Source organism: Lissotriton vulgaris, chromosome 9 (genome assembly GCF_964263255.1).
Source record: "Lissotriton vulgaris chromosome 9, aLisVul1.2, whole genome shotgun sequence".
Classification (NCBI taxonomy): Eukaryota; Metazoa; Chordata; class Amphibia; order Caudata; family Salamandridae; genus Lissotriton; species Lissotriton vulgaris.
The window spans coordinates 474,432,175-474,446,111 of NC_141697.1; the positions used below are offsets into that span (position 1 = coordinate 474,432,175).

At 43.3% G+C, this 13,937-nt stretch overlaps 1 protein-coding gene across 4 annotated transcripts in view; it reads right to left on the minus strand.

Moving 5' to 3' along the window:
- The window catches only part of MTHFD1 (methylenetetrahydrofolate dehydrogenase, cyclohydrolase and formyltetrahydrofolate synthetase 1), a 347,252-nt gene that overhangs the window by 234,292 nt on the left and 99,023 nt on the right, over positions 1-13,937 (minus strand). For all 4 annotated transcript variants that reach the window (XR_015299949.1, XR_015299948.1, XM_086937931.1 and 1 more), the window contains exons 9-10: positions 4,606-4,733; positions 2,364-2,461 (exon numbers count right to left, since the gene is read on the minus strand). Coding sequence is in view for 2 of the 4 variants with exons in the window: in XM_086937931.1 (XP_086794057.1) it covers positions 2,364-2,461; positions 4,606-4,733 (226 nt within the window). In the remaining 2 variants the exon portion in view is untranslated. The remainder of the gene's footprint in view (positions 1-2,363; positions 2,462-4,605; positions 4,734-13,937) is intronic.

Consider the following 13,937-nt stretch of genomic DNA (forward strand, 5'->3'; position numbering starts at 1 on the left):
TCCCCAGCAGCTTCACTTACACCTACTGTCACTGTTTTTCTACCTGCAGCCTCCGGCTCGATACCTGCACCCTGTTTGTCCAACAGAGTTTCTCCATTGAAAAGCATTGGACGCCAGATGCTATATTTGCACCTGGCCACCCCTGGATCGCTGGTGGTGTATGTTTGGTGCTGCCTGGTGGCCCTTCTTCCAGTGCTTACTCTTACCCCCAAAGCTTGGCCCCTGCAACCGATCTGCTTCAAGCACTCCAGGTCTCCATTGAAACGCATTGTGCCGATCTTCGAATCTGACCTTCACCTGGCCGCCCCAGTGCAGCTGGTGGTGCAGACTTTGGCTTATCTGATGCTTGCCCTTTGCTGACCTTAAACCCCGAAGACTGGAACTGTAAGTTGGGTACTTACCTGTGAAGCCGCATTGAACTGTTTGAAAATAGCACTGTCAACTTTTATAAGACAAAAGTATTTTTCCTGAAAACATACTCATCTTTCTGAGAAGATCTTGGACTTAAAAACTTAAACAAAGCTTATTTTTTATAAAATTGGTGTGGATCTCGTCCTTGAGTCGTGTCAGTTATTGGTCAATGTGTGTGCAATAAATGTCTTACATTCCTCTGTGTTAGGCCTAAGGCTGCTCGCCCACACTACCATTAATAGAGCACTTTGGGTTTACATTGAGCCCTGTACACTTCTGAGGAAATCTCTGGACTGTGTGCATGGTATAACCACCCAGTGGTATACCATATACAGAGGCAGCTTCCTACAAAGCCGCTGAACAAGAAGCAAATCATATTGACACGAATGCCATCTAGCAATTGCCCAACCGAAAAGCCACTACAAGTAGTGTCCATATAGCTCGTCGGAAACAGAAGGCTAAAAGCTGAGTGCAGGTGAGAACAAACAACATGGCAACCTGTCACCCTCCCCACCCTTAACAATCCGCTAACAGTGCAGATAAAAAAAAGGCATGCGACATCTGCCCACCCTTTTACATTGCACTATGCATCTTCCCTTCCATAGCTCAAGTTGCACTCTTCTCACAACCTGGGCGGAAGCCCAGGAATTACATTAACTGCGGTTTATCAATGCATCCTAAATTCCTGTCAAACCGGTTCTGCACTCTTCACAGCTGGTTGGGGAATGGTGGGTGGTGGCACTCTTTGGAGTAGCTGTGCGCTTTAGAAATGTATTGATTGATGAGCCCCCGGCAGAACATGATCGTCAAACAAACGTTGTAATACACGTTAATTGTCATTCAAGGTGCCACCCAACATCTGGAGAAAATTAATCACGTTAAAATGTACTGCTCAGTAGAATTACAGGAAGATCTAACCATTAAATATTTTTTTTTCCAAGTGAACAAATGTTCACTAACATCGGTAATAAAAAAAGCTTCTAGTGCTAAAGTTTCAACAATGTTTGCAAAATGTTAATTAATGTGTTAGAACGAAATTAAAAATGACTCCCTTTATTGTAGTCCCATCGCATATGCTGTGACAGTCCAATAACGCACGCATTTGCAGTAGAGTTGGGCGAGCAGGATGCTTGGCTCTGGGTTCAACCCTAGCGCCTCGAGCCCAAAACAAGCCGGGCTTGAACTGGCTGCAAGCCACGCTGTAATGCCATGCATCCCAAATTAAAAACAAACCATTAACCTCGGAGGTAAAACAAGGGAGAAAGAGATACTAGTTCGGCTGCTGGATTACACCATGTCAAACTGCAAAACCTGGCTCAGTCCTAGCTTTACCGTCCAAATCATGTGATCCTAGGTGAATATATTATAGTTCACAGAGCCTCCCGTTAACTCACTATCACACCTCCAGAAGTGTCTGCACAAAACCTTGTGTTTCATTTAATAGACTATAATGTAGAATACAAATCTTGGTCACAGTGTGCACATGATAACGATCCACCCTTTTAGTTCACTAATTTCATTGTCTTCAAACCCGGGTGGCATGAATGTTTAAACGCAATCACTTTTAATAAAAGCAACTCAATGCAGAGATATAATCTGATGTACTGAGGTGAAATGCTTCCACACATAAAACATGTTCATGGCTTGGCTCGTGCATGGCTCTTAGAGCCAACCTTGACCCCGACTTGGCGCTCTGTTAATTTAATTAATTTTCTGGCTCGCCCAATTCTAATTTGCAGTAAACAGTGAAGTTCTCCCAACAGAGAGACCGGACTCCACCACCAACCAGCATAGAAGAGGAACCACAGTAGGTGCATTTAACAAAAACAAAAGTAACATCACCATCCTCTCAAAGGAACTAAAGTTAGATTTAAAGTTCTGAATCATTTAACCCCCAAAGTCTGTCATTTTAGTCCCACATCCGGTTATGCGTTTTTCACATTTCCTATTACCTTGGAACAGGCGTCTTGAGTTGGAGCGGGTTGTATTCCATATTCCATTTCCCTGACTGGGTTTGCTGCAAATGTCGTTTGGCACTTTCCACAGTGTTCTTAAAGAAACAAAACAATGTTCATTCGTATATAAAATCTAACACAGCTTGCCTTTAAAAGCAAATAAAGATTTAATGAGCTAACAGGGTCACTATACACGCGCTCACACACATCTTTTGGGCTCCAACCACAGAAATGTATGGTATTCATTTATTTGCAACTTCCTAGGGATTATTGGTTAGGTAAAACAAAGTCGTCTGTTGCAACTCTAAATCCAATATGGTATCAGGACACGGGTAGGCACACGAAAGCGGAGGGCGCAGTGTTTCTCGGATACACATCCCGCGCCCCAATTCAAAATAAATGGGGTGGCCCAACTATGCAGTTGTACTAATATGGTTACTGCTTACAAGGTCGTCACTAACCTGGTCTTGAAATCAACAGTGGAACAATGACAGTATTTCGCTCCCACATTATCGGCCTCAATAACCTGCAACGCACCCACTACTGACTAATGCTTTGCTTTCAACATTGTGTTTACTCACCCTCTGGGGTGCTATAATCTTATCCGTTTAGACATTGTACTGCTTCCATATTATTGTTTCTTGATTGTTATTACTCTGTATACTCTTGTATGATTGATACCCTATTTTTGCAACTCACTGTCTACGGAATATCATATTGATTTAAGAGTCTTGTTTATCCTACCTACTGTTTCTGTAAAGCGCTCCGATATCTGCAAAGATCTTGTTCGCGCTATATAAAACTTTAAAAATAAATAAATAAATAGATCAAGATAGAGTAGATACAAAGAGCGATGAAAGGAATGCTCAAATTAATAAGGGGGCTGGTAATCACACACTGCGCCTGGCTGAGAAGCCCCAAAGGTTGCAACCAGTCTGGGATTGCCTGCCAGCTCTGACTGGACGGTTTCTATTAACCGTGATGAAGGCTGATTGAGATAACCTCGGCCCATGTCTGAAGTGGCACATTGAGCAAAAAAACAACACACTTGAATGTGGCTCAGATCAACCGCCAGGAGCAGAGGTTAATTGAATCATTCCACCCTCACTTTTATTTGATTTTCTTAAAAACCGGAGACATGATGTGGAATTTTAACAGGTTTTGCATTCAAACAGATTATCCCTGGCACGGAGCTAAAGGTATTTGGGGGCAATGTGCATCCATTAGTCCAGAGAAACCCATTACATAGACCACCACATTTCATTAGGATGGAATTAAGAGGAGAAAGGATGAAGGATGCTCGTTTTCTTATGGGTTTCAATGGTCATCAATTGTCTTCGAACATCCTAGTTTGCGAAATGCAGTTTTGCTACATTACTGCATCAGCAAAGGGAGGAACACCATGGTAATGCTTCATGCACTTCATTTCACAACGTCTACGAAAGACCAGAAAACACAATTTTCTCCGGCCATGCATTCCTCAGTTCTAAAAGGCAGTCACATGCTCTATGCATGATTACTGTAAAATAATTTTCAACGACTGCATTTCAGCAAGAAAAATTGGTTCATGTTACTCTCACAAAAGTACACGGGACGGGAATGGCCTCAAGCAAATATTTAAGTTTTGTGGATGATTTGATATATTGCCAATTAGTCAGCAAAATTCCACAACTTTGCTGTTTCCATCTTGTCACAAATAATACACTTTAATGAAGAGGAAAAAAAGCATTTGGTCATTTACTGATCTAAAAATTTGAATGCTACCGAGTCTGAATGCTGCCAACTTGCTTGTTGGATCGATAATTCTAAATGTTACTTCTCTTATAAAGAAAGCCAAAAGAAATATGTGGATTGCTTTAGGTCTCAGGGCCATGTTGGATATGGTGAAAGATTACTTAACCAAGAAAAATAATTAAAATAAACACATCTGCCACCACCTTCACATAGAAAAAGGATGCTGCAAACAATTATTTTAACATTAATTCCTTAGCTCTTTACGGTGTTGATAGCAAAATACACAAAAATGTAGGAAGACTTCCAAAAATGAAGGCATTCAGATGAGCATTAATTCTCCCAGGAACTGGAGACCTAAGGTGTAGGAGAGGTCATTTTACTGTAGAAAAGAGACGGAAAGTCCAAAAGCCCCATGTCACGTCCTAAGAATCCAGTCAAGGCATCTCCCAGTTATTGCTACCCATGCACTTGTTTATAGGTTCCATAAGATTGTGAGCCAACACACCTCCATGAGCATTGCCACGGTCATGGGTCCAACGCCTCCAGGGACAGGAGTGATGTGGGAGGCCTTCTGCTTTGCTGCCTCGTACTCAACGTCACCTACTACGCGCTTCCCGCTGGCCTTCGTACTGTCTGAAAGAGATTAAGGGAAAAGGGTAAACATCCCTCAAAACCTAGGGTCGAAGCAGTAAGTGTCAATCTTAAAAAGCACAGCCACTGTACCTCTGCATTCACGAGCATTAATCATCAACACGGTCTCTTTTCCACAGGTTGCCAACAAAAATTAATACCATGGACAGCTTGAAAAATGCAAAGTAACACTGTAGCTACTAGAAGCGGATATATTTGAGTGACAACAAGGAGTCTCTATTGCTATAACACTGGTCCCGTTGCCAAGGGAATCAGATAGAGGTATGATTGGGTAGTCTCAGAGAACTTTTGGACACCACAGGTTTCTAGCTACAGTATTTACAAACTGTTTCAAATTTACCTAGCACAAAAGCTTACAATCTCAAGATGCAGCAGCTCCATATGGAGTGCGCGTTCTCTTCTACTTCATCCAAAGATTTAGAAGGGGAGGTAAAAAAAAAAAAAAAAAGAGTACCTAAGCGCAAACGTTCTCAGGATCTGCCCCCAGAATCTGAAACTCTCTCCCGGTGGAGATTCAAACAAATTCATCAAACACTGCAATCAAAAGAGGCTAGAAGAATCTTATTTGACAGATTCCTAACATAACTGATTTGGTCCAAGGTGGACTCCTGAATCCTGGAATAACGAGTTGCAACGGTCTGCAGTTTCACTACCATAAGGATAACTAAGGAAGAGGTACTTATGTTTCATGCATTGTTCTGTATTGCGCGTCTCTGGCTTGATAACCCAGGTTTTGTAATGAAACTGTGTGTTCTGATAACTTTGGGTCATGATCGTGCTTTATAAAACGTACTATTAAATGAATAAAATAAAAATCTCCAGTCAATGGGACAGGGTACTAGACAAACATGCTAAAATGAGCCTGCCTACAATGTTTGGGCTCTCAGGCTCAATGGTTCTGGTTGCAAGACTAGATTGCCTAGTAGACTTATACCCCTGCAGCTGAGTTTCCAAGCACAAACAAGTAGGGCAGAACTCAAAAACCCACTACTCAAAACAAGTGACCTTTCCTGTGTTGCAGTAGTTCATTTCGGGGGGTTCTTCAAGAGCCTTTGTATCCAAGGCAGTGATTACCAGGTGTATGGTTGCCAGTATAAAATCGGAACAAAGTTAAAGTGCAAAATCAGCTAAGGACTCACCTTGCTTTTAAGATGTTCAAATAAGGCAAAACTTAGCCCATGTACTGTGATGGGCCTGTTATTACCAATCATTAGTAGCCTGCAGATGCTTTATTATCGATACAAGAAGCCAACTACAAATTAAACTGATTACCTCTTCAGAATGTAAAGGGTTAGGAAATGGTTCAAACAATTCTTAAATCTGGTAGGCTAGTGTTTGCCAATGGGACTAGACCTGCAGGGAACTGCACATATTAGCTCACTATTTTAGAAAAAGAACCCAGGAAGCAAAGACAATTAAGTGCAGCAGTGATTTGCCAAGAAAACATGAAGTTGACAAGACAGCAAAAAATGTTTCTAGGCTGTACTTTAAACAAGTATTTGCAATGCAATCGGTCTCACCTTAAGGACCTTATATGTATTTAGCACATTAACCTGGGCGCTGAAACAGCTACAATTCGTTAACATGGTGAAAAGTAAGCACCAAATTGCATAACACGTCAGGTATGGGAACACATGGAGAGAAATATTGCCTTTTAGCGGGAAGTCCAAAGCTCTGTTTTTGATATAAAATCAGGGCCTTCGGTGGTCGCATCACTGAAAATACAAGATTTGAAAAAAAAAAAATTGTCTACGGGTGCTCATGGAAGACCATTCCTGTGGACTGGAATCTAGAGAATGCTGAAGTGATTCTGGTATTTTACTGACCTCTGCTGGTCGTTTTCCATCAAGAAAGTTAAATAGAGGCAGCTGCCAGAAATTATTTTTAAAAATTCTGGATTTTACTGACCTTTACTGGTTCTTTAGTAAGACAGATAAATAGAGGCAGTTGAACAGAAAAAAAAAAAAAAGTCCCTAAACGGAAGCAGACAAGTCCTAGGTCTGATCTCCAGCGCCCACAAAGTACATACAAGTATATACTAATATACAAGTATATACAAGAATATATACTAATATATAAGTATATACTAAAATATTTACAAGAGTATATACTAATATAGAAGTAAATATTAAAATATATACAAGAGGTCTCGAATGCTCGACCTAAAAACAATGGTAATAGGGAGAAAAAATAAATCACTTGTAGTGGTTAACACAGACCAAGTAGGCTTGAGAGAGACATGAGCTAAGGATGCTGTTGTGAAGAAGATGAAGGTTGAAGACAGACCAACATGCTACACATTTATGGTTTGGTTTATATGGGCTGAACGCAAAGAGGTGTAGGAGGTGGGATATTGAAACCTTGTGGTATTCTGGATTTAAGAGGTTTCTTTCAGGCAGTCTTCAAGGTGGATCTGGTGGGAATGGCCCTAAGTTCTAGAAGAGAAGTCCGACGCAGAGGGCTGAAGAGGTAGAAGGGAAGAGAGTTCAAATCACCTTTCTCCACAAAGAACCAAAGCGAGGCAAGAAAATAATTTTCTGGGGCCACTTAATCTGGTGAAATAACTGAAGATTGGATGGGGTGGTGTTGAAAGGGAACTAGAAACACATCCATGTATGTGTATCAAAAGCACAAACATGGGGATAACAAATATCAAAAGGCCAAATTAAAAAAAAACCTTTGTGATTTTTCACAATTTCCAACATACCCAAGGAGAGCACTTTATCAAGAGTAATAAACAATAATACATTATAGTATTAGCATATAACACTTCGTACCAGAGGCTTACCGCTTTAAAGCACTGTTAATATCATAACAAAAGCCCTTGTTTTACTGATTTCAGAAGAGGAGTGGCTGAAGGCACATGGGATATTAAGGTGCGATGGACGGTTTTGCGGATCCTAACAGCAAGCCCATAAAGGATTTAACTGTCTGACAAGTTAACATTTTTACTGTGAGAAGGAAATATGTGCAATTACAAATCATTTTCTGCCAGAGAAAAGGAAGACCAACTGGTGTGAAAAAAACACATGAAGCTGCAACACAAAAAAGGTATGAGAGCGGTGAAGTGTCTGAATCCCACACGTTTATTTTTAACTTCCAATTAACACGTTTTACTAACATCATCTAAGTGAAAAAGTTTCTACTTATGTTTAAACAGTTAATCTGACAAGACAATGAACTTCAACTGCTTAAAGTATATAGAGGGTGTACCTTGCCAAAAACACCAAATACATGCCCTTGCAATTGGCCGACACGACGTAAAGTGCACTATAGAAGGTCTCTGGTGTAGAGGGTACTCTGGCAATTCTTGCTCTCCTGCTTCCCTGAAAGTCAGGAGGCCATGTCAGGCTATGTTTGACATGGGTCTAAGTAACTTACACCAGCACGACCAGATCAAGGAGCAATAGATCAGACGGATTAAATTACCGCTCTGCTCAGTGTAATGAGGCACATGGGTACAGTACCCTTGGGGCACTCACTGGTTTCTGGACATTCATGTTCACCTGTTAAAATGCTGAAATAGGAGAACATGTGCAGCTCTGGGTGACCACTTGGGTTAGGAGCAGCCATGTTCTTTGGACTACACGAGAAAGCTGCAGATCACTGCCCAATTTGTCAAAATAATAATAAAAAAAATAAGCGCCAGGGCCCAAAGTAGTGCTCAGGAGGCCACTGCAGCTTGACCCACTCTATGTTCCTTCCAGTACTATCAAATGGCAGTACCAGTGCTGCCTACTATCCATCACAGTCCCATAAATTGGTGAGTTTTGCCTACTCCAGGCCACCCTAAGCAGAAAGAATGCACTGGACACACCAGTATTATTATTATTTAGGTTTACTGAGTTATTAAACACTCTGCTAATGTGCTATGCTAAAACTGCCACCATGTTCGGAGAGGTCACAAATAAACAGCTGGTGCCGAGCATCGGCAATTATCAGCACAAATTAAGCTCTGTATGGTCTTATTTCCCAGGAACATTATACAGTCTCACAGCTCACCTTTGACTTGCATCAGCTTAGAGAAGAAATAGATAAGCAGCCCTGTGGGCAGCTTCCTGTCTGGAGTTGTGGGAGAGCCTTCTGGCCTCAGGGGAATAAGAGACATCAAAAGGTGCTCCTTCCCACAGCAAAGTCCCTGAGGTGCTCTCTGCCTACCTCCTTGAGGAAAATGGCAGGTAACATAGAATTTATTGTTGACAGCTTCTTGATTCGCTGAGAAAGTCAAGCAGTGTCCACTGGTTTATGGTTCAAAACTTCAACCTATCAAACCCGTTGGTAGTTCTCAACTACGGGTGCCGCTATGAACACAGAGCAGTAGACGCAGTGGGACTGGGACCCAGGGATGAGACACATTCTTACTTTGAAACAAGGGGTGGGCAAACAGGATACATATTTCTGTGCTTCACCTGCATCCTTGCTGCTCCATTGTTTCTCCACAAACTACTGAATGAGCAGTGGACCCGTTATACCGAACCAGATTTGAAAATCTTAGTCTGATTAACCAGATATGGTTTAAGGACACATTGCATCATTTGACGGCTGTTTGATGTGCACGGTTTTGATATCTTCAAAATTTAAGACTGGAGTGAAAAAGCAAAACCCAAAAAAAGACTTAAGACCGTAGCAGCTTCAAGGCTCTAACGACACGTAAAAACGGCAGTCTGCTGAACTGCTTATTAAAAAAAACACAAACACAACAGGAAGCAAGGGTAAATTGTGCTCCTCGGCGCCTTAAGGAACTACTTTGTCAGAGAATGTGTCTCTTGTAAAAGAGCAGAATGTCACTCACAAAAGTTAGTTAATGGCTGTATTGGGCTGAACCATTGCCCTTGCTATAGGTAGTGGTGGGCAGAAGAAAAATGTGAAGGACGATAACAGATCAATGGATACGGAGGACTTGGCAGCAGGCCCTTATTTAGTATTGTAATGTGATGTGATTGCATTTATTCAGAGCTTACCAACTCTGAGGAAGTGCTAAATTGCTTAACCACACGTAGCATGGTGCTCCGAAACCCGAGATTAGTGGGTGGTCCAGTTTTAGCAGATATCGGAATTATTCTTGTGTACTTGGCGTGATCATTAGGGGTGGGGGGGGGGGGGGGGGGGGGGGGTTGGGGGTAGGAAACTGGGTTTTTGTTGCAGTAGCTCCACCACACATTGCCCTGGTATTGGATGCAACTTTGACTGACCAGACCTTTAGCATCAAAGTGGTACCTCTGGTACCTCCGGCGTAGGTACTAGAGAGGGTCCCTATGAGGTGCAGCATAGCTTGGGCCACTCTAAGGGATTTAGCACCAAACTCATATAGACTACCACTGCAGGCTGCGTGACAAGGTGCTCTAAAAAGTGAACAGAAAAACGACATGACACACACTTATGTGCCATGTCCCCTACAACACTGCATGTCATGTTTGTAAGTCACCCCTACAGCAGGCAGGGTGCATTAGATTACATGCAAAGTCATCTCTGCATGAGCAGATAAGCCCCTGTGCTGGCCAGTTCCATTACTGACAGTACAAGTAAACAGGGAAGCCATCTTAAGGTATGTACTGGGAACTGGTCATAAGTTCTGCAGCTACATAATGGCTTCACTCAAACATATGGTATTTGGTATCAAACAACTAGTATTGTTAAACTCACACTGGTTCCAGTGATGGATTTATCAATACATGAAATTCAATATTTGTAAATATACCCAAAGGTGTCTAGGTGCTGATTCAGATTGATGGAATGTTGAAATAAATAATGGAGTCACCATTAAAACAGCCAGGCTTTCAAGCCTTTCCTGAACTTCTATAATATGGAATCTTTTCTCAAGGCTATAGGGCGGGAATTCCAAAGCTTGGCAGTAGTATGTGTAAAACTTGTACGTCCCCACTTTGCTTTCCGTACCGTAGGTGGACCACATCAGCATTGGCTTTGTGGCATGGGAATCCCATTGCAGCAATTCCCGGGGGCAACCATTGATTCCCCGCCCCAGCAGACCTGCAGTTGCGGTCCCTGTTTCCAATTACGTTAAGCGGACTCTTTCATACATGAGAACCGCGTACCATTGTGTAAATTAAAGGCATGAATGGTTAATGTCCTGATGATGATCCCGCTATACTTTAAGAGGATCGAAACGCCGTCGACACCTTACACTGGATGATTTGATTTTATTAATTGCTAAATCACAACAGTGTACTCTCTGTAATATCGGTCTGCAAATTCTGGAATATATGCGGACTGCCTAAGCTTGCCTCACTTGTCTATGTATGTCACCAATGTCTTTTGTACAGTAGTAGGACACAGGTTGTGTCCCACTTTTTGATATTGTACTGTATCTATTGACTATACTTACATTCTTGTTATTAACCCTTTCCATGCTCATGACGAGCTCAGCTCGTCATGATGCACGGTTGAGCTGTGCTGATGACGAGCTGAGCTCGTCATGATTTATGGACTTTAGCAATTTCCAGCATAGGAAGGGAAAACTGCTAGCAGCCAAGGTGTTAAACCTTGTCCGGCTGGACAGACTATATGGATTCCAATTTTGATCTATATGAATTTTTATTATTTTGCGCTTGTTAGGGACCATTGTTCCTTGAAATAAAAGTTGATGACAAGTCTAATAGGATCAGGGCTGCGCTCCCACCGCCATCAAAGGTTTTGTCTGAGTTCCTCCGTGGACGTGATTAGAGCCAATTCGGTGCTGTGATGGGCCCTAAATCCATATTGAGAAGGATCAAGAACGCCACTCTCAGTAATGAAGGTGGATAATTCTTGATTCAAAAACCTTTCCGCCATCATGTTTGCAGGGAACAGCAACTGCAAAATTGGTCTATAATTCAGAGGATTATTAGAATCCAGAGGTACATGCACCCAGAGGGGACCTGCTCAATGGTTAGAGCGGCAGACCCTGATGCAGAGGTCTGGCCCGGGACCAGGGTTCAATTCCCCGCCTCGGCGGGTCTTGGGCTCAAAATTCCACGGACCTGATAATTCTCGCCTCGGTGCCTATTCCAATCATGGAGTCCCACTCTGCAACTCTGGGCAATAGCTTGCTTAATCTCCACAACGGCCCCCACAACGCTAAGGATGCCTGGCCTGCACCTTGGGGGTGCCCAGGAGTGGACGCCTCACAGGGAAAGCCAGGATGGGTTCCACAGCGGTATTCGTACAAGCGCCTTGAGACCCTTGCGGGTGAGTAGTGCGCTATACAAGTATCAATTTACATTTTTTACATTTTAGTTGTATCCCCTGAAACATACTAGCCCTGTAGTGTACAAGCGGACTGGTTTAGTCCCATTCGCCACTACAGATGAGTTTGAGCTCCGGGGTGAGAGCTTTTGCTCTCAGGGGCTCAATAATAATGGCTGCTCTGGAGAGAGGCGTTATCACCTCCTCCTCCAGGAACGCTGGTTAAATTAGCATTCCAAGGAAGGGAGCTTCAAAGATACTGACACCTTTGGTATGCTAATCTGGACTTCCTTGCAGGAGAAGATGCTGATTCCCCCCCTGCCCTGGGCCATCTGCACCAGGACGGATGAGAAAATTAGCTATGTAGGAGGCGTGTTGCACTGCCAAGCTGGATACACCTCTAACACCTCTAGGGTGAACAGCTGGAAATGAACACGGATTTAGAGATTCCACTATCCTTTGAGGCGTAGAATTAGGAAATCTAGGACAAAGTGATGCCCACCCCCCAAAGGAAGTGGGGTGTAGTGACCCCATGGGTAAGAAGCCGATTGGCTACAATCCCTCTCCCCTTAACACCCCTAAATTGAGCATTCAGCCCCCCACCCCCTTTTACCAGGCCATCAGATTTCTACGGACCTAAAAGAGGAAGTGGACAAAGAAGGGGACGGCTGACCCGAGAATCGAGGAGCAGGACTGACTGAGCAGGCACCCAACTGATTCATCCCGATTCATCCTGCCGATGTGCAGACCTCAAGAAACCCTGAGGCCTAGTAATGCTTCGCAAATTGCCAAAGGAACTCCCCTGAAGTAGAGGAGCTTCTCCACTGCAGCCACAGGCACCAAAGAGCAAGACCAGGTACACCGACCTGCCGCCTATAGGGACTACAAAGCAGCAGCCACCCAGGAAGAGGTAACAGTGCTCCTACAGGTCAAATGAGTCTTCCCTTCAAGCATGGGGATGCAAGGACCAACCGGAGCTGCACAGTACTAATCCCTGTTTACTGGATCCCTTGCAGCAGTCGATGCTGGTTGTGTCCAGTTCGCACACCAATGCTGAGGAGGACCAACCTGCATGTTGAGGGACTTCAGGGACAGTGAGACACACATTGTGAGTGGCCCAGGTGTCCGGTTTGCCCCTCTGCAGCAGAAACCAAGACAGAGAGAGAGTCTTCTACTGCCGCCACCCACCGCCTCAAAGCACCTAATCATCCGCCCTCCAGAGTTCAAGGGAGGTGACGTGTCAACGGGGTCCTGGACCCACAAGAGCTAAGCCTATCCTTGGGTTTGCAATTTGCATAAATATTAATGGAAACAAAGGTAAAGATGCACGTGACTTATAGAGATGAGCTCAGTGAAAGGAGGCGTGCCAGGGATGAAAGGGAAGGAGAGCGCCACTTGAAAGAGAAAAAACAGACGCAAGAAGAAGTGTTAAGTAGAGGTCATTTTTTCCATGCAGGATTTACAACTATAGAGGATGTTTGTGGAGATATTAAGCAATATGAGGTTGCAAGACAGTAGAAAGAAACATTACTTGCATGCACAGGTTTTGATATATTAGGTACTTTTAATAGGCACAAGAAATGGGTGAACAGTCTATCCACTGCTAGGCGACCACTACTCCCAAAAGGAGTTTTAGACTGCTCGAAGGAATAAGTAAGCTGACGAACATACCAATGTAGGAAAATATATAGGTAAATAACTAAAATACTGAGGCAATACTACAGATGCATGGTGGGATGTTCATTCTCAATTTTGGTTCAAAGTATTAATTTTAAAAGCAAACTAGACTCCCTTTGGATGTCCCCGGTTGTAGCATGGCACAAGACTGAGGAAGAGGACAGCTTTCCTAGACAGCGCAAGTATATTGCCTGCTTTCCTGTTGTTGGAGATCTTGACACGGGGTGACGAGGATGGTGACTGCGCTGCATTTGATACATAGGGGCTGCCGATTAAACATCCTGAAGCACTGCCCCTTGACAGAAGGGGAGGGCGGACAGGAGTGAC